Source organism: Sciurus carolinensis, chromosome 11 (assembly GCF_902686445.1).
Source record: "Sciurus carolinensis chromosome 11, mSciCar1.2, whole genome shotgun sequence".
NCBI lineage: Eukaryota > Metazoa > Chordata > Mammalia > Rodentia > Sciuridae > Sciurus > Sciurus carolinensis.
Window position 1 is genome coordinate 100,684,941 of NC_062223.1, and position 25,963 is coordinate 100,710,903.

At 33.2% G+C, this 25,963-nt stretch overlaps 1 protein-coding gene across 1 annotated transcript in view; it reads left to right on the forward strand.

The window, feature by feature from the left end:
• Positions 1-25,963, forward strand: part of Cntn5 (contactin 5) — a 1,239,665-nt gene that overhangs the window by 847,971 nt on the left and 365,731 nt on the right. The window contains exon 9 of the mRNA XM_047518061.1: positions 19,917-20,120. Within this exon, the coding sequence (XP_047374017.1) occupies positions 19,917-20,120 (204 nt within the window). The remainder of the gene's footprint in view (positions 1-19,916; positions 20,121-25,963) is intronic.

Below are 25,963 nucleotides of genomic sequence, written 5' to 3' on the forward strand. Positions count from 1 at the left end.
TCTTTTAAATTAATGTGACATCTGTGCTGTATGCCTGTGACAGAGCCTGTGCTGTGGATGAATGTGTGATCTGGTAGGAATGATGATATAGCCACTCAGAACTGAGAACCATAGAGAATGTAGCACCAATATAAGAGGAGTGTGTTACGGAATGATAAAATGAGGAGTAAGGAGCCCGTGCAATTTATTTTCTATACAAACTAGTACATATTCTAGAGTGAAATGGGAAATATTAGTAAGACTTCTGGGAGTACTGAGAGAAATTGGCACTGTTCAAAGCAAAACAGGACACAAATTAATGGTGTGTCCAAGGAGTTTCAGAAAAGACCTTTGATTATAAATCATGGTGACTCATGAAACTTGTTTTGAGAAGATGGTACTGTTCAGGTTTGTGTTCAGTAACAGCCTGTACAACATGTAACTAGATAGAAAAAGTTGGAAATGCATTCAGTCTACTGAAGTATCATGATAAGAGATACATATGGAAGATGTAGCATTGATGGATGTGAAGAGTTAGAAATAATACATGATGCCTAAGAAAAGAATGGGTCCAACATAAAAGCAGAGAGACTGTTATAGATTTTTAATTCCATGAAAATGTACTCAAGTTTCCTAGACAGACATGTAACATGAATAAATAATAAAACTATTCTTAAATTCCAAGTTGATATAGGATGAGAATATTACAGAATATAATTTAATATATAAAATGTACAGATTTTAAAATTTTGCATAATCTATACTTTTACACAAGAATTTGAAACAAGAATAGCTTATAGTATATTACTCACCTACAAAGCAAAATACCTCTTTCATGCATAAATTTATTTTTGACTAAAAGTTTGGATTTTTTGAGTTTTGTTTTTTTATGTTGATTGCTAAACTGATTCTACATAGAGGGTAAACAGCAAAAATCTCTGTGTGTATATGTGTGTGTTTGTGTGTGTGCATGTGTGTGTGTGTGTATGTAAAGATCCAAACTTGTTTTTTGCAAAGGTATAAAATCCGTGTTTTTTGATGGTGACATTGCTGTATTTCTTTGTATATACTCATTAGTTTGAGTTCTGTGTGGCTCAGATCTTATACAGGAATAAAAAACTGAGTACTTCATACATATTTCATACCACCCTACTGTGATATGATTTGTGTTACAAACATCAGTGTTTTGGTTGAAGCTTTTCCATCCACTAAAAATAAGTAGTAAATACTTGCATTTAAAAAATAAATCTATCTTCCTTCTCATTCTCTGAAATTATATAGCCTATCTTCCTTGAATTCCATTTTAGTCAATTTCTTCAGCTAATTCCTCCAAATCAGAATTCCTCATTTTCATTTTTAACAGCACCTCCTAAGTAACTTGTTTCTCAGTAAATTTAATTATTTAACCATTGGTTTCCATTCTTGAAATTTGCAGAAAGCCCTATAGACATATAGTTTTCCCATTTCTAAAGCTATCATAGTATCTAACCCTCCTGGCTTCCAAGAAATTATAGTATTTATATCAGCTATTACAATTTCTCATAGTCTTGTGATTTTGAAAAATAACACTGAGTCAACCACTATAATTATTAATTAACCAACCAACCAGGGAGACAGACTTAGGGAGGGAAACATCACAGAACCCACACTTGTGGAGAATCAATGTTCAACAAAGAATCTTCCCATGTTAAATTTTGAGAAGAAAATTCCTATTGTATCCTGAAATTAGAAAAACTGTTAAAGATTAAAACAGTATTGGAACTGACTGAGGGAAAGCCAATTTAGGAAACTGAAGTCTGGAAAACTTCTGTGAAATAAACAAAGAAAAAGGGGGGAAATGGAAAAATAATTGAGTCAGGCAGAAGTAACCATGCTTTATTCCATTTAGACATTTTATTTCCATAGTACACACATGCTTCACATTTCTGATAAAAATATCATGTTCAAACAATGATCACTCAATTCCTTTAATTATATTCATTTTAATGCATATTTCTCTTTTACATGTTCTGCAATTGCTCCAAAATTCTCTATCGTTCAGTACCAAACATTAACGTAATGTCTAGTTGATAAAACCTGTGGATCATAAGTTGAAATTATGTGGAAACAAGATACAAATATAATTATAAAAATTAAAAACCATCTGATTTTTATAGAGAAACTGCTTATAAAAAAGAAAAGAAATTCTTCATAGTTCTTATACAACTTATATTATAACCATTGACTCATACCATCTTTTCTAATTTCTACGAACTGAACTAAAAAAAGTTTACCCAAAAGTTTCATGCTGGGTGAATTTGAATTAATAGTAATGTGAAGATTCATTACAGTGATTATATATCAACAGAGATAAATATGTGTCATATCATTAGAATATTTTTCTGAAGCAGGTGTGCCATGGGAACAAACTCTTAGAGCAGAAAATAAACCATTTCAAAGTCTCCTGACAAATAAACAGTACTCACTATTCCTATATAGCACATGGCAATGTGACAAATAAATTACTTTTAATAAAACCATTAAAGATTTGCATGAAGGATTAATGAGCATTACTTAAATTGTAAAAGCACAAATACATTTATGAAAAATTACATTGAGTGTAAGAAGTTGACAGCTAATTTCATTTTAACAATTTATTTTACCTAAAGATTCTCAGCTGTATCCATATGATAAATATTAAATAAAAGCAACCAAAATAGAAACTCCCATTTTACATATAAAATTTAGGCAACAGACTTCTGGTGGGTTTTGGTACTTGCCTACCTCAAAGGGTGGGGTAAATTGTAAAGCTCATATTTATTTCTGTTACTATTTTTGTTATAACAAATATTCAAATTCACACAATAAATTTTCAATGCACAAATTTGCATAGCATGAAATAAAAAGGAGTAGACATATCTTTTTAAAAATTCAGTATCAATTTAAAAAATGTTGTGCATCTATTTCCTTTTGCTTTAATACAAAGGGAAATTTAAAATTTATTCCAGTTATATATTAGTAACAAGTTCAACCTTTAGATAAAAGATAATGTTTTATTAAATAAAAACAGGAAACTAAGAAAGCTTTATTATGCCAACCATGATCTTCCTTTTGAATATTGTCCAGAATTAATCCTTCCTAGTCATCAAGCACTGCCATCTTGTGGATCCCTGTTGATTGCAGAAAATACTGGCTAACTTAAAAGATAGTGCCTGTGGGACTTTTTGTGATTAAATTTGGAAAATTCTTTAAATTCTAATATAAGAGATGTTAGGAATAAGTATCCATGTTTGTAACTGTTCAACAATATTGCTTTTACTTCTGTGAGCATCTTCACTTCAGGCACACTGTGCTGGTATTTTACAGGTGGTCTCTATCAGCAGGGCATCTCCTGACTTTTTTACATAGTATGATTCTGCTGTCATGATTTAATAGATTCGAATTAATGGTTAATAGGATAGTTGGCAACCTGCTTTTGTTCTGGTGAGTAGGATTTAGACATTGTTCTGATTTGTCACTATTTTAAGCACTAAACTTTAAATTTGCAAAATTAGACCCCATATCTACATAATTCAACTTAATAAGTATTTGAAACCATTCTTAAATCAGTGGAGATTTTTCTTCTTTTTTCAAAGAAATATGTAAACTTAGTAAAATTCTTGACCAAGTTATTGATCTTCTCCATATCTTAGTTTCTTCCTCTTTAAAACAGGATTACCTATTCCTGTAAGGACAGAGTTAATAGATATACATAGAACACTCTGCCTGGCACACAGTAAGTGAGCTGTAAGTTCTCTGTATCCTATTGATGTCCCACTGAGATGTTCTTCACCTGGTTAATGCCCCCATCCAGTAGCTGCTACTAGTGTTAGGGGCTGCCCTTGCTCCAGAAAATTTTCCTCATCTGGAAAATTGTGTTCCCTGACTTTTTTGCACTCCAACTTCCCCATCTATGAACCAGTAACTAACTGATTGACTGCTTGCCTCCCATTGCCTTAGTCATTAATTCTGCAACAGAATGTGTGTTTAAAATCCCCAAGTGGGATAATTCTTGAGCTATTTTCTAGCAGATACCACATCCTTGCTTTTTTTTGTCCTTGTGCCATCTTATTATGTTCTTATTTTCTTTTTGTCTTTTGGACATTCCTGGAGAGTTTTTGTTTGTTTGTTTGTTTGTTTTTGGTGGTGCTGGGGATTGAACCCAGGGTTTTGTGCACGCAAGGCAAGCACTCTACCAACTGAGCTATATCCCCAGCCCTGTCCTGGTGCCATCTTGCATCCTTAATTCTTTCCTCTGGGAACACCCCCTCAATAAGTCCCATTCAAAAGAATCCCTTTCTTTGACTGTAGGTCAAGGAATCTGACTAAGATAAGTGTTCACTATTATTATTACTATGCCATCTAATGTTCTGATTTAATGAAGGATAAGCTTATAGATTACCATGTTCATGTATAATGAATGAATGAACTACACAGTCTTCTAGTAATTCCTTGCTTTTATTTTTCTTTGAAGTTCACAGTTTTGAAAAGTAAGGTCTTAATCCTTAAAAAGATTCTAGAAGACAGAGTCTGTTGCTTAAGGGCTAGGATCTGTGGATCTCACCAATGAATTAAGGGAAATCTTGAGCAGATACTTTTTAATGCAAAAGTTCAAAATCTAAATTGAACTTGTGCTATTATTTCACACTGTTGGGTAAATGCTGACCCAGAACTGATAGTTTGGAGTTCAATACAAATAATTTTAAACCCCTTAGTAAAGCAATAATTTAGGCTATATTTTGTAGAGAGTTAGCAATGACCTTTATATTTAGACACAAGACTCCTGGGATAAAAATGTCCTAAATAGTATAAAGTTTTCCACAGAGAAAATAAGAATAACTACTGTCACCAATTGGTATGATCATTTGAACTTCAGAATTTGGAATTCACTAACTTAGAACTGTTTAAGTGTAGATTATGAGAGAATGTCAGTTTACTACTGTTTCTTTATAAATAATCTTTATTTCTGTTTTGCTTAAAGGTGCTTTTAATTATATGCACATGAAATTTTATTTTGTCTTGGTGACATAATTTTGAAACAAAACTCTGCTTCTTTTGACTTTAGGTAACAATATAATAAAAATACATGTCTCAAAAACTCTTAAGAAAGAGAGTTAGTACTTTGTTTTGTTCAGCCAAGATAATGGGAATTTAATGTAATAATACAGACTGCTTTGTATTAAGGTATGTTCATTTTTAAAGAGATGACAAATTTCTCACTAGCGTTCTTCAGATCATTTTTTAAAAATGCCTTGATTTTTTTGGTATTAAGAATCAGACAAATTTACTCTATTGTTACTCTCAGGATGCTTGCTTCTGGCTATGTTTTATGGATGCATTTTGACATTTGTAGAAATTAAATACAACTGTATAAGAAGTAAGATGCCTTTGCATTATACCAAATTCTGTATTATACCAGGTCATATATCCTGAGCTAAGAGCTACCTTTACTGAGCTGCTCCTTCATGTCGAACACTCTGATTTATGTGGCTCATGAAATCTTCAACATTATGATGCAACATTACTATTCCATTTTATGGATAGTGAAACTAAGGTTCAAGAAAATTAAAATATAAAATCTGAAGCAGTAAGACATGAAACTAAAATATAGCCTTAGAGTGAGTCAGACAATTTTGGATTTTTCCTCTGATACTGTTCAGTCCTAATGCCACCTTCTAGTGTGTGTGGGAGAGGAGAAAAAGAATTATATCAAATGTGTGTACTGTGTAACAGAGTAAACTCTCAAGTTAATATGTTCTCAGTTCCATCTTATATTCCCACAACATGCTGAAGAGTTATTTGCTTATAATAATTTACCACTACTTATTGATTCCTTAGCTGGCCAAATCTAGTGGCTATCAGATCTTTAGAAATGATCCATTCAATAATTTGAACTGTCAAATAAGCTTCCTCAAAAAAGTGTCAGTAGGCATGTTCAAGCTGAAGCAAAATAAATAACCATATATGATTCTATTAACCTGAAACTGTCATTGGACTACTTTAAGATCTAATCCCTTTGACCTTTCAAAATCCATTTAACCTAACAGAATTAAATCATGAAAATATTTCATAATGCCATTGTAAAAATGGTACTCTGTCTTTTGATCATTGAGAGTATATTCTATCTTCTTAAAACTGCCTTAATTATTTCTCAGTGTCTGAATTTAGCCCAACTTCAAGCATCTTCTTTGACTCATATTTGGAATGACAAAATAATTCCATTTAGATCTTAGCAAATATTCAGTGAAGTTTAAAATGTGAAAACAAATCCACACTTGTACCTTAAATTTAGAGAGATTTATATGCATACATATATACATGTGTTTTATCCTAAGTACCCTATGTAAACGTAAAAAAATAAAAAAAATAAATAAAAAAAAAAAACAAATCCACACTTGTACCTTAAATTTAGAGAGATTTATATGCATACATATATACATGTGTTTTATCCTAAGTATTCATTTAATCAACAAACATTTATTATATACAAGAGGCCCCCTCTTGGATTATAAGGATATAGTGGTGAAAAAGATAGATTTAGTCTCTGCTCTTCCAAGAGTAATTGACATGACAATGATATTTTCTATTACAATGAATATATACAACAATATGAAAAGATATTTTCCATGAATTTCAGTGTATATCCTCCCATACTAAATAGAAACAGATAATAATTGGGCAATTTTCTAGTTTCCTTTAGAATGCCATCAATTCAAAAGCCCAAAGTGATAGCATCAACTACAAACTTTCAAAGAGAAAGTAGTAGTATTGTACTGTCGATTTTTATTTTGTTATTTTATTTATTTGTTTATTGGTACTGGGAGTTTAACCCAGGGACACTTTACCACTGAGTCACATCCCCGGCCCTTTGTTTTATTTTTTATTTTGATTCATGGCCTCACTAAATTGCACAGTGCTTTTGTAAGGTGTTGAGGTTGACCTTGAACTTGTAGTCCTTTGGCCCCAGCCTCTGAAGTCTATGAAATTACAGATATGCACCATCATGACCACCTGTAATGTCCATTTTTTAAAATTCAATTTTTTTTTCAGCAATTTACTAAGTTCTCTTATTCAAGCATCTTCACCTAAATTAGTCAGCACAGAAGTGGGGACAGGAGTCATAATGGACTATGGAATTTTAAAAGTAAACATAATTATAAACCAACAGTAAATACTGAAATGTTTATATCAAAATTCTATTACACATCTTTAATAAAATATGATCCAAAAATATATCAAACTATAAATGAAAAACTTAAACTATTTAAACAATAAAATTTATACATTGTAATAAAAAACAAGCTATAATTATTTAATGGACAACTATAAATCTCACATTATAGAAATAACCAGAAAAGGATCAGATCAGGGATTTTGGTAAATATGATTTATTAACTGAAAATTTTTACAGAAAGCATAAAACTGAACATATCATAAAAATAAGGAAACTTTTGATTTTTGTTTTCCTTTTTATAGCTGACAGGGAAAAAGAAACTAGGTTCCCTGGGAGAGTTGTATTAATTGGGTCATTGAACTACTCAGATGCTATATCCAGTGTGTTCCCTTCAAATCCTTTGACCCAAAGCTTCTGATGTGTACACACACTATTAAAAAGAACAACGGTTATTTCCCAAATTGCAGTTATATTAAAGAATGTGGAAATGAATCGCATGTGATTACTCTTTGAAATTGTTTTCAAGGACTTCAGAGAGTCCACTATGCAGTTTCATTACCCTTTTCCACACATTTTTGTTAACAGTGCTACTCTTCTGAGAAATGAGCATCATTGACCATGTAGGAACTCCTGTTTTTATGCCCTGAGGATGTGGAAATATATCATTTAAGTAATCATCTTATTTGACAGGGGAGCAAAGAAAATATCATCTGTTTTGTGGCACTGAATAAATTGTAGCATTTGTGTTGAAAGTTTGTAATGCATAAAACCATAAAACCTGGACTTTCAATTAGGATAAAAGAGACTACCTGGAAATTTTCCTACTTCCCAAATTTAGAAATGATGAGTCAAATAAAACAATTTCACTGTATACCTGAACTCATAAGAAATAAAAGGAAATTCCCAGATATTAAAAACAAATAGAAACTAAAACCCAGGACATGATTTTGTTAAAATATATAAATTAAAGTTTTAATTGATACATAAAATGTAAAATCACAAATATTAATGGGATACCATGTGATGTTTCAATACATGCATATATTGTATAATGTTTAAGTCAGGTTAAAAATATCCATCGCCTTAAATATTTGCCATTTCTTTGTGGTAAAACTTTCAAAATCCTTCCATCTAGCTTTTTAAACTATACAGTAGATTATTGTTTTCTGCCGACACCATTCAAGAAATTTTTACTTCAGTCTAACAGTAACAGTACCAACTTTCCCCATTCTTCCTACCCACCCAGCTTCTGAACCCACAATTCTACTCTAAAATTATACAGGATCAACTTTTTTAGATTCCGCATATGAGTGAGATCATGTGGTACTTGTCTTTCTGTGCCTGACTCATTTCACTTCATGTTCTCCAGTTCATAATGATCTCCATACATATTGTCAAAATTGAAAGGATTTCATTTTTTTTAATGGCTGAAAATGTTTCTCATTGTGTTTGGGTACCACATTTTTTTGATCTATTCATCACTGGATGGACACTTAAATTATTTCCATTTCTTGGCTATTGAGAATAGTGCAGCAGTGCACACGGGAATGCAAATGTCTCCTCAACATGCTGAGAGCGTTTCTTCAGGAAATATGAGTTTACTGAATTCATTTTTTTCTAATAGGTTTTTGTTATAAATTTGATGATTCTCTAAACGTAAAATCATATCATCTGCAAACAGTAACAATTTGACTTCTTTTTATAATTGGTTGCCCTTTATTTTGTTCACTACTATGATTGCTCTGGCTAGATTTCTAGGAGCATGTTGCGTATAATTGGTAAAATGGAACATCCTTGTTTTATTCCAGATCTTAAAGAGAAATCTGTCATTTTCTCCACATTCAATACAATGTTATTTCTTGGATTATTACATATGGTCTTTGTCATGTTGAGGAATGTTTCTTCTATGCATAATTTATTAAGTATTTTTATATGAAGGGAAGCTGAATTTTATGAAATGCCTTTTCTGCATCTAATGAGATGATCAGATGCTATTTGTCCTTCATTCTGTTTATGTGGTGTATCATGGTTTTTGATTTGCATATATTGAACAATCCTTATATCCATGGGATGAATACAACTTGATTGTGATGAATAATCTTTTTAATGTTTTTTTTGGAAATGATTTACCAGTATTCTGTTGAGGATTTTTTATCAATATTAACCAGTAGTGTTTGTTAATTTAATTGTATTTTTTGTTTGTTTAACTGTATCTTTATTTGGTGTTGGTATCAAGTTAATGCTGACCTTATATAATGTGTTCAAAAACATTCCTTTATCTTCTATTTTTTTGGAATAAAAAGGGAATGATATTAGTTTTTTTAGATGTTTGGGAGAACTCAGCAGTGAAGTCATCTAATTCTGGGTTTTTCTTTGGTAGAAGAATTTTTTTATGGATTTAATTTTGTACCTTGTTATTATGGGGCTCAAATTTTCTATTTCTTCATGATTAAATATTGGTAAGGTGTATGTGTCTGAAAAATTTGTCCATTTCTTATAGGCTATCAATTTTTAAGAGGAAATTAAAATGTCTGTATTTTCAGATAATACATTCATCTATGTAGAAAACCTAAGATCATTGACAAAAAGATTTCTATAACTAATAAGTAATTAAAACAATGTTGCAAAATACAAGCTCAATATATAAAAAGTCAATTGCTTTTTTTTTTATTTTATGTGTTATTTTCAGTTATACATGACAATAGATCTATTTTGATATATTTATACAAGCATGGAATAGATCTTATTCTAATTAGGATACCAGTTCTTGAGGATGTATATGAAGATGAGATTCACTGTGGTGTGCTGATATATGTACATAGGAAAGTTAGGCCAGATTCATTCCACTGCCTTTCCTAATCCTATCCCTCCTCCCTTCCCTTCATGCCCCTTTGTGTAATCTACTGAACTTCTATACACCAGTCTTGCTGTTTGTTAGCATCCACATATCAGAAAGAACATTTGACTTTTGTTTTTTTTGGATTGGCTTATTTCACTTGGCATGATAGTCTCCAGTTCCATCCATTTACCCACAAACGTTATAAAGTCATTCTCCTTTACAACTGAGTAATATTCCTTTGTGTATATATACCACATTTGTTTTATCTATTCATCGATCAAAGGGCACCTAGGTTAGTTCCATAGCTTAACTATTGTGAATTATGATGTTCTAAACATTGATGTGACTGCTGATTTTAACTCCTTTGGATATATTCCAAGGAGTGGGATAAATGGGTCAAATGGTGGTTCTATTCCTAGTTTTTGAGGAAACTACATACTGCTTTCCATAGTGGTTACATGCAGTCCCACCAACAATGTATGAACATACCCTTTTCCACACATCCTTGCCAACACTTATTGTTGTATTCTTGATAATTGCCATTTTTGTTGAAGTGAAGTGAAATTGCAATGTAGCTTTAATTTTCATTTCTCTAATTACTGGAGATGTTGAACTTTTTTTTTTTTTTGCATTTTCTGATCTTTTGTATTTCTTTTGAGAAGTGCCTGCTCAGTTTGCTTATTTGTTGATTGAGTTAGATTTTTATTTGGTAGTAAACTTTTTGAATTCTTTGTGTTTCCTGGAAATTAATGCCTTATCTGAGGTGTGAGTGGCAAAGATTTTCTCCCATTCTCTAGACTCTCTCTCCATGCTCTTGTTTCCTTTACTGTTAAGAGGTTATTTAATTTGATGCCTCCCATTTATTGATTTTTTAAATTTTATTTCTTGTGCTTTGGGAATCTTATTAAGGAAGTCAGTTCCAGTTGGAGTGTTGGGCCTATATTTTCTTCTAGTAGGTGCAGGGTTTCTGGTCTAATATCCAGGTCTTTGACCCACTTTAAGTTGAGTTTTGTGCAAGATGAGAGATAGAGTCTAAATTTCATAGAACTATATATGGATTTCCAGTTTTCCCAGCACCATTTGTTGAAGAGGCTATCTTTTCTCTAATGCATGTTTTTGGCTAGGCTATTACATTTGTTGGCATATAGTTGTTCTTAATAATTTATAATGATATTTTGTATTTTTCTGGTGTCAATTATAACTAACATCTCCCTTTTTGTCTCTGATTTTCAGTATTCTCTCTTCTTTTCTTAACCTAACTATGAGTTTGTCCACTTTATGTTTTAGAAAAACACCTCTTTCTTCATATTTTATTTGTATTTTTAGTCTATCTTAATTTCTGTTTCAATCTTTAGTATTTATTTCCTTCTAATTTTAAGTTTTGTTTCTTCATGTTTTTTCAGTTCCTTGAGGTGCAGTAACATGGAGTTTGAGATATTTTTACTTTTTAATGAAGGCATTAATTGCTGTAAACTTTGCTCTTAGAACTGCTTTTGGTATATTCTGTAGTTTGAGGTATGATTTAATCTCCATTTCCATTTATTTCAAGAAGTTTTAAATTTTCTTCTTGATTTCTTCCTTTATCCATCAATTTCTCAAACATTGTTTTATTAATTTCCATATATTTTTATAGTTTCATTTTTTTCTTTTTATTGATTTCTTATTTATTACATCATGGTCTAAAAAGATACTTTATATGATTTATTAAAAAATCATTAAGACTTGTGGCCCGTCCTGATCTACCTTGGAGAATGTTCCATGTGCTGATGAGAAAAATGTCTTCAGCAGCTATTGGAGGCAATGTTACTTAGATATCTTTAGGTCCATGGTATCTAAGGTGCAATTTAATTTTGATGTTTATTTATCAATTTTTCTGCATGGATAATCTGTCTACTACTGAAAGTGGCATGTTTAAAGTCCCCAGATATTATTGTATTGGAGTCTCTCTCTCCCCTTAATCTATTAATATTTTCTTTGCATATTCAGGTGCTCAGTAATGAGTACATATGTATTTAGAATTGCTATTTCTCTTGTTGAATGGATTACTTGATCAATACATTATGACCTTCCTTTTTTAATGTAAATATAGTACTTCTGCTTCCTTTTGAACTCCATTCACATGGACTACCTTATTTCTTCTTTTCACTTTCAGTGGATATGTGTCCTTAGAGGTGAGGTATTTGTTGTAAGCATCATAGTGTTTCATCTTGTTTTTTATATCATCACTCTATATATTTTAATTGGAGAGTTTAATCCATTTACATTTAAGATAATTATCAATAGATAACACCTTCCTGCCATCATTTTATAACTTGTTTTGGGGTTTTAGTAGTTCTTTCTCTCTCTCTCTCTCTCTCTCTCTCTCTCTCTCTCTCTCTCTCTCTCTCTCTGTGGGTAAGTGATTTATACTAGTACCATATTTTGATTCATTCTTTATTATTTTTGGTTTGTTTGTTACAGCTATTTGCTTTGTGGTCATCATAAGACTTGCCAAAACACATCTTTTGATTATGACAAACTCTTTTGGAGTGATAGAAACCTCACATAACTATAAAGATAAAGAGAGAGAAAGTGTACTAATAAGAAAAGTTTATACTGGCACGACATTCCATATTTCAAATTTTATTATTCCATTTTTAATCTTTATATATTGCCTGAATCTTATAAAATTAAGATTATTATTTTTAATTGTTTTTAGTGTTTATAATAGAGATATGAACAGTTTATACACCATGTTGACAACAATAGAGCATGCTGAATTTGCCTGTGTGTTTGTTTAATCTTACTAGTGAGTTTTCACCTTCCCTTGTTTTCTTTTTGCTTGTTACCATCTATTACAGTTTGAAGAGATCCTTTAGCATTTCTTGTAGAACAAGTATGGTAAAGACACCTTCTCCCATATTTCATTTGTCTAGTCAGATCTTTATTTCTCCTTCATTTCTTGGGGCACTGAATTTTCCATTGGTATGTGTTTTTTGTTTGTTTGGTTGGTTTTTTTTTTTTTTCTTTTCTTTTCCCATTTACTACTGTTAAAATGCCACATCTTTCTCTCCTAGCCTGTAAGAATTCTGCTGGGAAGTCTGTTGTCAGAGAAATTAGGATACCCTTATGTATCCTTTGTTTCTTTTCTCTTGCAAATCTGTATCTTCACCTTTAAGAGTTTGGTTGTGTCTTGGGTAGGGTTGATTGAGTTAAATCTTGACTGTTGACATTTCACCTTCTAAACCTGCACATTTGTACATATCATTAAGTTTAGAAAGTTTTCTGCAATTATTTCTTTGAATAAACTTTCTTCCTCTCTGGAATCTCAAGTTCTTCTTGGACCCTGAGACCTCAAATATTTGTTCATATAATACTGTCTCCCATAAGCTTTCTTCATTCATTTTTCTTTTCTCCTCTGACTCTGAAATTTAAAATATTCCACTTTACACTCACTAATTCTTTCTTCTGTCTGATCTTTCCTACTATTGATGCCTTTTATTGGTGTTTTTAATTTCACTGAATGTATTTCTCCACTCAAATACTTATTTTTTTTTAATTGGTTTGATATCTTTTTAAGTTAGCCTATTAGAATATTGAAGTGTTCTGTCCGTGTATTCTTGGACTCATTGAATTTCCTTAAAGAGTTGCTTCATACTCTCTGAGAATTATCCCATACTGATTACTATCGAGTCAGTTTCTGGCATCTTATTTTGACTCTTAGCTGAGGTCATAGTTTCTTGAGAGTTCTTGAGGTTTCTTGATGTATGACAACTTCTGGGAGTTGAAGGATTAGGTTTTTATCCCAATCTTCCTTATCTGGATTTATCGAAACTGTAAGCACACTTGCATTAGTCAGCTTTCCATTTCTGTGACAAAATGCCTGAGAAAACTAATTTAAAGGGGAAAAATTTATTTTGACTCATGGTTTCAGAGGTCTTAGTCCATTGTTAGCTGGTCTTATTGTTTCTAGGCAGGTGATGAGGCAAAACATCATGGCTAGGAGGATGTGCCAGAGCAAAGCTACTTACTTCATAGCAGCCAGAAGCAGAAACAGAGTTGAAATGAAAAAGAGCAGAGTGGCAAGAAAGGAAGGGGCTGGGACAAGACATACCCATGAAAGAAATTTGACCAGTGGCCTATATCCTCTAACTAGAGCCCCACCTTCTCAAGTTTCTACCTATTCCCAATAGTTGTTGGTAGTGCTATTGGGAATGGTAGCCAAATGACTGAGGACATTCAGATTCAAACTCTAGCAAGGATGATCATTTTCTCTTAGACTATAGTCACTTCCACACTTTCTGAACTGGATGATGATGGTCCAGGTTGCCAGGTGTCTACTATTGGTATGTTTCTACTATTTCAGCACTAGCAGTTGAGATCCAGATTGACCCAAACCAGATTGACCCAAATCAATAGTTTAAATATTGTTCAGCATAAACCAGGGGAGTGCCTAGGGAGAGTAGTCCATACCCACAAATCTTTCCCTGAAAATGGCATAACTCAGAGAACCTCTTCCAGAGACACCATCCTGTGGTCAGGCATTGTGGGATTCTCTGAGACTCTACATAGAATCACCATGGATCAACCAGCTCCAGTATCCTATACCCTACCTATGGCCACCAGTGCTGCCAAGCTCACAGACTGCAAAGACCAGCAAAACACTGCTATTGACTGCCTATTGTTTTGGTAAATTTGTGGCCCCAAACTTCTATAACCAGCCACAAGTGATGCTGGTCAGAATACCAGTCTAATAAGCTGGGGCTATTTGTCTTTCTTTGGCACTGGGGCTGTTTCAGAGGTTCATCTGCAGGAAGGCTTGGGCACAGGATCATTAAGGCCTGCCCAGTTTTATATTTTACTTGCCCATCACTAAGTTTTCAAGTAAAGTACTCTGCTGACAACTCACATATCCCAGAAAATAGTTTCCTCTCCATGCTATGCTTCCCAAGATTGGGGTAGTGTTAGTATAGGTAGTTACTTAGGTAGACTGATGCTAAGCTGGGTTGTGTGTTAATTTCACAGCTGCTAGAAACTTCACAGTCTCACGGGTGCACCAAGGCCCATCATAGCTAGTTTCCTTCCAGTGCCAGGACAGTTCTAGAGTTCCATCTTCAAGTACTGACCTATAAGTGTGCTACCCAAGATTGGGGAACAAAGAGTAGAGAGAATTCTGATCCATCAGAGTTGATGGTAAGCTGTGTTGCACCTGAGTCTCCCAGTTTCCAGGATCTGCACAGTGTAATAGGGTGAGGGGAAAGAAATGTGCCTCATGCTCATTCCAAGGCTACAAGTGATGCAGGACAAAACTTAAGTCAGTCCCAGACTTTTCCTGATATGAGGGCATGTCTGTCTGCTCTGTCTTTTAGCTCTGCCTTGCATATGATGCCTTCAGTTTCTACTTGGTGAAGGGTCCTTGGTGAGGACATCTTGGAGCAAACCATAGATATTGCCCATGAAGCCTAGAAGCTTGAAGGTGAAAGATCCTGCCAGGACAAATGACAAGTCATTGGGTCTCTTTACTAGTGGAAGTTGAAAGAGCAATGTCTGCATCAAGTCAGGTCCTGAATGTGCTATAATTCTAGTGAACTAGAATGGACCTAGTACTGAGCACCAAGACAAGCTTCTATTTTAATTTAGTGCCCAGCTTTCCAGTGGTAGAGTCTTGATCCTTGATATACTATCCAAGATTAGAGAAGGGTATTGGAAACCATCTATCTGCCACCTAACACAATTCTAGCAGTTCGGTCTGTGGGTATTATCCTGGTGGTAGTTGTTATAAGACTCTGCCTGGCAGTGGGATTCACTGCAGAGGGCCTGGAATTGGCTGTGTTTCAAGTCTCAGATTTGATTCCCTCTCCCTTCTTCAAGCAGGAGGCATCTTTCTACACACTGCTGTGTAGCTTGGATATGGAGAGAGGTGATATGGGCAAATCCTCCCTGCCTTCTGCTGTGTATCTTTTCATTTCGTTATACTAAAAGCAGGCACTATGATCATTCATCTTGTTCCTTTAGGTCTTGCTAAGGTGCTTTGGTGCTTGAATAACTCTTCAATTTGTTGTGCCTATGGGGAGATGTTCACTGGAGGATATGACTCAGCTACCATCTTACTCCACCTGTGAGATGAGTTAAATATAACAAAGATTATTTGAGCAAGTAGAAGATTTTAAAACCAGGCAGCATTCATAAGTGAAATTGTTTCAGTATATCCCACCCCACTGCATTTATAAGTTGTATTTATTTCGACAGAAAAGGAAGTGACAGTGAGATACTGAAAAAAAAAAAAATTGATTGGTACCAGTCAGCATTTTCCTAATACGTACATGGTGAGATTAGTGTGTATCCTATGAACTGCTAAAACTTGACTCCTGTGATTGGCTGAAAATTAACCATCTGATACAAGAATATACCCTTAAGTAAGTTTGAAATTTGTTTACATACTAAGTTAGGTTGCAGTTTATTACATATGCAGCTTTGGGCCAAAATTTAACACTGAAGTATAGAAACAAACTTAGGCTAAATTTATCAGCTTATCGCTTTATTTTGTTAATTCTGAGGACATCTTGGAGCAAGCCATAGATATTGCCCATGAAGCCTAGAAGCTTGAAGGTGAAAGATCCTGCCAGGACAAATGACAAGTCATTGGGTCTCTTTACTAGTGGAAGTTGAAAGAGCAATGTCTGCATCAAGTCAGGTTCTGAATGTGCTATACTTCTAGTGAACTAGAATGACCCTCACTGGCTCAAGATGAAAAACAAATCTTTCTCCCACAGAAGCCTAAAGACTCCACAGCACATGGGTTTGTAGGCCAAATGTATAATACCACATAGTATCAAAAATACACCAGTGAATTTAAAGTAAGTGTATCCTTGGGTATGAGCAGATGCAAGGGAGCTTTTTACAATCTAGGATGTTCAAGATATATCAAAAGTACTTATAGTCTGCTAAAATAAACACAAGAATCATACCAAAACATCTACAACACTTCAGATTGCTTCACCTAATACCCTGTTTACAAAAACCTTCAAAAATGTAAAAATCACATTTGACCAAGTAGTCTCAATATCTTCTGAAATGAATAATAATAATACTGAATTTTTATTATTTAATACATAAGCACATATTAGATTATTTTTAAGGGTCAGGAATACTTGGTAAAAAGCAAAGTGATATCTGAAGTTCAAGACTATAGCCCTAGAGACAACTATGTTTTATTATGTCACAGAATTATTGTGTAATCTCTAGACTATGACATTATACCAAAATATAATTATATGCTTACCTGTTGTGGATATAAAGTTTAAAGAAGATTTTTTAAATAATTTATTTATTTTGATTCATTGTAAACAAATGGGGTACAACTTGTTTTAAAGAAGATATTTAAAAAATTTTAATAGATAATAGAAAACCTTGTAGGTGGATATAGTGAAGGATTTCAAAAGACATTTAGTTAAGTTAGACATTTTTATTTTTGGTACAGATTGTTGGCTTTTTATTGTGTACCATTTTTACTTTCTATCCTTGGAATTATGAAATGTTTTTTTTTTTTTTTTACATGAAACCAAAAACTTATTCGTGGGCCTGCATAAGCATTTTTGAGCTCCAAATACTCTATAAAATTTGAGAAAATGTTAATTTTGTATTCTTTTGTCCCATTCTAAAAATATTTTATGTGACACTGATTCAATAAATGTTATCAGTATGTTGTGGTGTGGATACGAGGTATCCCCTAAAAGCTCATATTAGGCAATATAGAAATATTTGGAGGTGAAATTATTAGGTTATGAAGGCTATTATGTAGTAAATCATCTAATCCATTTGATAGATTAATAATTTGAAATGACTATTGTACTGGTTAGTAACTATAGTCAGGTGGGGCATGACTGGAGGAAGTAGGTCCCTGAGAGTGCCTTTAAGGATGATATTTTGTCCCTTGCTCCTCTTTCTCTCTGCTTCCTGGTTTCCATAAGTTGAGCAGCTTTTCTCTGCTTGACCTTGCACCATGATGTTCAGCCTTGCCGCAGGCCCAGAGCAACGAAGTCGGTCAACCATGGACTGAGACCTCTCAAACCATGAACCCAAAAATAATTTTTCCTCATCTAAACTGTCGTTGTTATGTATTTTGTTCACAGAGATGAAAAGCAGACTAATATGCAGTGTAACATAAATAATATTTCAGTGAATGATAGCTTTTAACAGCTCACTGCTTTCTTTTCCCCCAAATTTTCAGTAGTATAAACCAAAAATACAGAAAATTCCAGTAAATTCTAATTGAAAACAAATGGAAAAATATTAAATGTCTGTGAGAATGTCAATGAGAAATGAAACTTTCATTATAACAATTAGAAGTTTTCATACCTTTAAATCAGAAGTCCTTGAAGTTACTTTTGTTGAGCAGGGTGAGTGCACACCGAAGTATTTTAGATATACTTTGTGGGCCTCCTTTGAAAAAGGCATGTGGGTATTTGTAATAATTTCTTAATATCAAGTGGAGTAAAGACTACCAACTACATACTTATAACTATAAAATAGTCTGCATAATAAGCATTTGTTAAAATACTTGAAAGTTTTTGATGTAAACTATTGTATTAAAATATTTCAAAATTCTCAGGTTTCTGCTAGAACTCCTATATGTGCCTTGAAAATAAAATATGTTGGCTAAATATTGCCTAAAATAAACTTTCAATTTGTTGAAATTTTTTGTGGAAAACATCAAATAATATTTAATTTTCCATTCTTCTTTTAGTGTTGTTCTAGATTCTCTGTACTGTCCCCTCTGTAGTTAAATGATGCAAACAGAAGAAACCCCTAGTCAGACAATTTTAGAGAACTGAGTCATCATGAAGATGTAATTTTTATATTTACAAATATATATATTACATTTAAAGTTCTTAGATGCACTATTTTGTTTTAAAGTTTATGAAGTAGATAATAATATTCCCATTTTATGAATAAGAAAATTTAATTCTCATTTTTCCTTTTTACCACATTTCATAATCAGTTCATCAGCATTTCTGCCACTTCTTCTACCATGTTTTTACTAGAACCAGTCACTTCTTTTCCACTTTCCCCATGACTGTCACTACCACTATCATTCACATGCAAGTCTTTAATACATTCCATGACTATTTTAAAAATACCTCCCTTAGGATAGTGGTCATTATTCCTCCTGCTTTCTCTTTTCTTAGTCATTTCATTGTCCTTATACTATTCCTCCTCTATACAGCAGTCAGACATTTTAATATGTAATTCACAAGTGTCTCAGCCCTGCCACAATTTCTCAAGATGCTATAGTTTCCTTCACAGCACTTATCAATAACTTGATATACTCTTATTTGTTGGTATAGTCTTGTTTTTTCCCCTTTGTAATGAAAGCTTCATAAGAGCATGAACTTTACCTTTTTTACTTGGAAGGATGCCTAACCTGAAGAGATCTTTATCCAATATGTGATTAATACACAAGTAAATGAGTATACCTCAGGGATCTCCTAACTCTGGAAATTTTCATTGATCAAATGATTATGCCCCTCTCCCAACCTTTATTTGCAATTAATTATATATATTGCCAACTCTTTATTGCACACTGATTCACAGGTTTGAATAAATTTCCCCCATCAGTTGATCTTTGATAATAAGGAATTGCCTCATCTTTTTATTTTATGTTGTAATACTGATTATTTAACACATATTCAGTACACATTGGAAGTGAAAGAATGAAAGAATAAAGCATCCCTAAGAAGTATCTAAATCTTCCTGTAGCCATGAAGCATAAAGTTTCTTTGAATGTAATATGCTAAGTTATATGAATAACTGTATGAAATATATCATCTTGCAATCTATATAGTACTTATAAAGTCTTAGTTATTTGAGCCTTGTCTGATAGTAAAATAGTATGTATCTTTTAACAACTGAATTTTGTGTTTTCAGAGATCATCTATAGCTGGGTGTTTAATGAGTTCCCTTCTTTTGTGGCGGAAGACAGCCGGCGGTTCATTTCCCAGGAGACGGGCAACCTTTATATTTCTAAAGTGCAAACATCAGACGTGGGCAGCTATATTTGTCTGGTGAAAAACACAGTGACGAATGCTCGAGTACTTAGTCCTCCAACACCACTCACTCTGCGAAATGATGGTAAGTTGCGTGGCCTAGATGAAAATGGTCGGCAGTCTCATGTGAAAAACAGAGATTTAGTGTTCTCTCAGCATTTGGCCTAGTACAAACAAAATAAAAAGGCATTCACCATGGTGAGAAACTCAGCATTTTTATTCTAAGGTTAAGCACACCTTAGAAGAAAAATTTTGATATGGGAAAGTGATGATCCATGGATGAAAAATATTCATTACAATGGTATTCTAATTCCAGAAAGAAAGAATCTGAGAACTGTCATAAAGAGATCACAGTTCTTTTCTTTGCACTTTAGTGCCTCCATATAGCATATGTATATGAATTGTAAGCATTTTATGAGTTCAGTTTTCATTACATTTTTTATTTTAGTTGCCTTCAAATTGAATGTTCAGCTTTTAATACTTCATGGTACAATTATAATTGTTATTATTACTTTTTCAATAATAGGAACAGTTGGAACTTTAACTTTAAAGTGCAATTCAGGCAGATATGATGATGCTATAATTATAGGTATTGCCATCTATCTAAAGTATCTTCACATTTAAACACCTCATTTGTATTTATAGACATTCATAGTGAAGCATTGCATTAAAGAAGTCAAGTGCTGTATTGCAGTTGATATATGATATGCAACTTGCTCTATCATGTAACAAAAAAATCTATGAAGGCATTATTAAGAAGTGAGCTGAGAATTCTGATTGATTTTGAAATTTAAAAAATAATTTATCTCAACACTGTTCTTTTACCTGCTCGTTTTTAGACTATGCTGCTTGAATCTATGACTGAAGTTATATCATTGGGTTTCATCACACACACACAGAGTATTATAAACTGTAAATGATTTTAGTAACCTTAGCAAATAGAGAACAAATGCAATGTTCATTTTAAAGATGAGAAATCCAGTGTTGGAACATTTGGGAGATGACATGTCCTGCAAAAGTCCACATAGTTAGATAGTGTCATGGATGAATAGTTGGGAAACATGAATGGGAACTGGCAGACCAATCCAGAAGCTACTGAAACTAACCAGAGGTGGGTGATAAAGATGGAACTAAAGCAGTGATAGTAGCCTCAGAGGGTAAGAAAGATGACTGAGATATTAAATGGGTAGAAGTATCAAGATTTGAAAACTAATTAAATATGGTACTCTGGGCTGTGGGGAGAGTATATAAGACAATTTCAAGGCACTGGTATATTTCATTGCATGGGTGATGCTTCTTCACAAGAGGCAGGTGGGTGAACAGAGGCATTCTGTTTTGGATATGATAAGGTGAAGTGTCCATGTGAAATCTCTGTGGAGCTACATAGTAGACATTTCAATATATGTTCCTAATATTCATAAGACAGCTAGGTTAGGGAAAGAAATTTAAGAGTCACCACTGTGTACTCCATCACTCTAGTTGACATTACGAGTGGTTATATATTTTGCCAACTTCAAATTTATTTTTCAAATTTATCTAATTAAAATCTTGGGATTCATGTGCTTTTCTGTAAGTCCTTTCCATAAAATTTCAGAGCACTTTCTCATTGAGTGTCTAGGAATTTGAAGCATCCTTACTTGAGAATTGTAACATTCTTCTGGCTGAACAATTAGTTCCATTTATACTATTTATTTCTATATAATAATACCTTGCTGTTGGTTTATACCTAAGGTTGGAGAGTCTTCCACATTCTTTTCACACAATAGACCTCTTATTACACATGCCAGGTATAAGAATAACACATGCATTAATCAGAATCCCAAAACTAATACTACCTTCACTAGTAAGTTAAATGTTCCGTGTCCACATTTAACTTTTATTTCATGACCTTAATATGTCACTTAACTTTACCTTCTACCTTCTACACTCAGTACATTAAAGAATAATCCTTTGCTGATATTTAAACTCCTCCATTCGCCCCAACTTCTATTTATTTTGTTTGACAAACCTCTGATCCTAGTGAACTCAACTATAGTCTTATTCTGTGACTGCTTAAAAAGTTACACCCACCATGGGTTCATGATCACCAATTTCAAAGGGACCTTAACATTGTTATTCAATCCCACTAAATTGGATGATTTAATCTACTATTCTGTCAAGGGCTTTTGGGTACTTCTCTACTTTCATTCAAATGGAGAGCTCCCAACACTACCACTTCACAAAAATATTTAAGTTATCAAGCTCATTTTCCTATGAACATAGTTCGAATCTAACCAATTGCATATTCATCCACACCATTATTCCCCAGCCCATCCTTTCTCAGTAGAAATATTCTATGGTCCCTCATCCTGTTAGAACCAATTCATATTTTACTGTTGGTTTTCATTCCCTCTGTTCAGAACATTGCACTATTAGTCATTGTTTCTTATATAACAAATGATATGTCACTGAACATAAATAATTTAACTGTCAAATGAATTGAAATCATATTTATTGATACTTTTATATAAACATCTATTTTTTCAAAATAATTATTTGTGAAATACTCTAAGACAGGCTTAATAATCAAGTACAGAATAGATAAGTAAAAGAACACTTTTTTTTTTTTTTTTTTTGTGGTGCTGGGGATCAAACCCAGGGCCCTGTGCTTGTAAGGCAAGCACTTTACCAACTGAGCTATCTCCCCAGCCCAAAAGAACACTTTGATTTTAAATTTAACTGAAAAAATAAAGAAACAGGTGGACTGAATCTACTAAATTTCAATTATATCACTCTGGACAATCTTATTTTTTACCAGAGAAATTAGAAAATTCACATTTCTTATTTCTGTAAATTACCTAAGTCTATTGTTACCTTGGTGGTTGTCTATTAAAGTCTTTTTAAAAAACATGTTAAAACATCCCTATTGAATTAATGCAGCCACACAGAGAAACAAAAAGCTTTATCAGTACAGTTGATTGACTCTTTAGATTCAGTCACTTATTTATTTTTAAAATTTTATGTATTTTTTATTATTTTTATTATATTTATTTTTTTTATTTTTATGAACTACATTTTGATTCATTGTACACAAATGCGGTACAACTTTTCATTTCTATGATTGTGCATGATGTAGATTTATACCATTTGTGTAATCATACATGTACATAGGGTAATGAAGTCTGCCTCATTCCACCATCTTTCATACCCCCTTCCCCTCCTCCCTCTCATTTCCCTCTAAAATTCTTCTATTCTTCTCTCACCCCCACCCCCTACCCACATTATATATCATCATTCACTTATCAGGGAAAACATTTGGTCTTTGGTTTTGGGGGATGGACTTATTTCACTGAGCATGGTATTCTCCAATTCCATCCATTTATCTGCAAATGCCATAATATTGGCATGGATGTAGGGAAAAAGGCACACTTTTACATTGCTGGTGGAGTTGCAAATTGGTGCATTCATTCTGGAAAGGAGTATGGAGATTCCTCAGAAAACTTGGAATGGACCCACCTTTTGACCCAGTTATCCCACTCCTCGGTTTATACCCAAAGGACTTAAAATTAGTATAATACAGTAATGCAGCCACATCAATGTTTATAGCAGCTCAGTTCACAATAGCTAGATTTTAGAACCAACCTAGATGCCCTTCAACAGATGAATGAATAAAGAAACTGGTGTATATATACACAGTGGAATATTATTAAGCCATAGAGCTAATCATTTAGTGTGTCATTTTTTTATTTAAGAAAATTAATTTATTTTTTAATTCACATATTTGAAAAATGTCATGTAATGCTAGAAAATACCTGTATTTCTTGGGTAATTAATTTTAAATAATAGTTGTTTAATCCCTCACATAAGTATGCAACCCTGCTTCTATTCTCCTCTGTCCCATGTTCATATTTTTTTTAATTTGTTCTAATTAGTTGTACAGGACAGTAGAAAACATTTTGACACATCATACATAAATGGAGTACAACTTTTCATTTTCTTGGTTGTACACAGTGTAGAATAATACCAGTTATGTAATCATGTATGCACATAGGGTAATAATGTCCAATTCATTCTACTATCCTTCCTATTCTGATATCCCCTCCCTTCCCTTTCATCTCCTCTGTCACATTCATAGATTTTCATATTTTTCTGTTGCTTCTCTTCTAGTTTTGATAATGTACTTAAATCTTCATCATATAGTTTTCTTACTCTTTGAAATAATTAACTTCCTACTTCATAAAATTAGAATAATTTTATCCCTACTTTTTACTTCCCCTTCTCTCAACTACTTTTATCTTCTTCTTTTGTCTTCTTTCACTTTTGCATTCTCTTCAGCCAATAAAAATAATCTTGTATACTTTCCCATAAGCTGACTCTGGAAACTAAAAGTCAATAGATATTTATAAATTAGTACTGTGCAACCATTCAGTACCATATCACTCCAGATTTTCAGCCATTTTCTAGATATTGATGCTCTATCAGCTGTGTTTTCCTAAAAAGTGAAATGTAGAATTGTGTATAATATGACAAAAAAATAAATAAAACTAGTAACACTAATAAGATTGTAATGCACTTTGGATATAGAAAAACAATAAGTAGTTTTAAGAAAAGTGTTCAGATATAAACACAAGTCATAGCAGCCATGAGGGTGAAAATGGAACCATGGTGTGGGTGAGAGAGCACATGGAAAGAGTAGGAAATGAGGAAAGAAATATGGTTTGGATCAAGCCTTGAATAATCAGAGATTACTTGAAGAGGGTAAATAATGAAATACTGTAAAAGATAAAAAGAAGGCAGAGAGAACATAGGAGATAGAGTTAGGTCAAAGAAATCAGAGGAAATGTTTCAGTGAGGGGGTGGGTCTGGAAATGCAGTTGAAGGACAGGGCACATACACTTGTTTGTGTCTCTTCCGAGACCCTACAGAAAGAAATCTACATCATCCAGGAGAATGCTCGAGGGTGAAGAGGATCACCAACAAATCAGATTCTGATGTATTTCTGGACAAATGAGGAAAGATGTGAGTGAAGGGATTATAATGGTAGAAAAAAAATAAAACCTGGATAAAATTTAATGGATAAACAGAAGGCATTGATGCAGATGTGCTGGATAGAAATCTGAAAAACTGAAATCTGAGGAAGAGATGGGACTAAACTAAGAGGGATAGATAGAATGGACAATTCACAGTAAAATGTTGGAATCCCTTCCCTGTCCCTATATACAAAAATTCAGAGGATCAGTCTCAGTAAATTGAAGCTAAAGGATCAGTCTCAATAAATTGAGTGGAGGGACATAGCGAAAAACCTTTGCCTAACATTTGCCTGACAGCAAACTCCCTGCTTTCACAAATTAGGCAAAGCATCAACATCAGTGCACTCCAGTTGGATGTATCTCCTCATGCACTCTTTAGAAGGGAACCATGTTTGCAGACACACCTTGCAGGAACCCAATACCACCTTACAAATTTCACAGACATAATATTTATATGCATTTTAATATTGGTTGTTACTTTTAAAAATTACTAAGCTTTTTGGTTGATTACAGAATTCCAAGATAATGCGTAAAAAGCAAGAAGCACACAAATTAGACTATGACCATTTTTAATCTAAAAACTTTCATTATTTGATCTCTCTTCAGAATACTATAATCAGAAAGTGTATTCATAAAAAGAACATTACCCTGAATGTTTTCCCATGTAGGTGGCACATATTAAACACTTGCTCTGAAAATAGAAATAGAATATGATTGTGGATGAATCCATTTATTGCACTACAGTCAGCTGAAATTCCTGCTGGGCTTTACAAACCTCTCAATGCAGAGATAGGCATTATAATGGATGTTTCTGCAAACTTAGCAAACAGCTCTGCAGGGGTTTGAATATAAAAATTATGTTTAATCTGCTGTGACCATAGAGTTAGCTATAAAAATCATTTTAAGAGCATTGTGATTT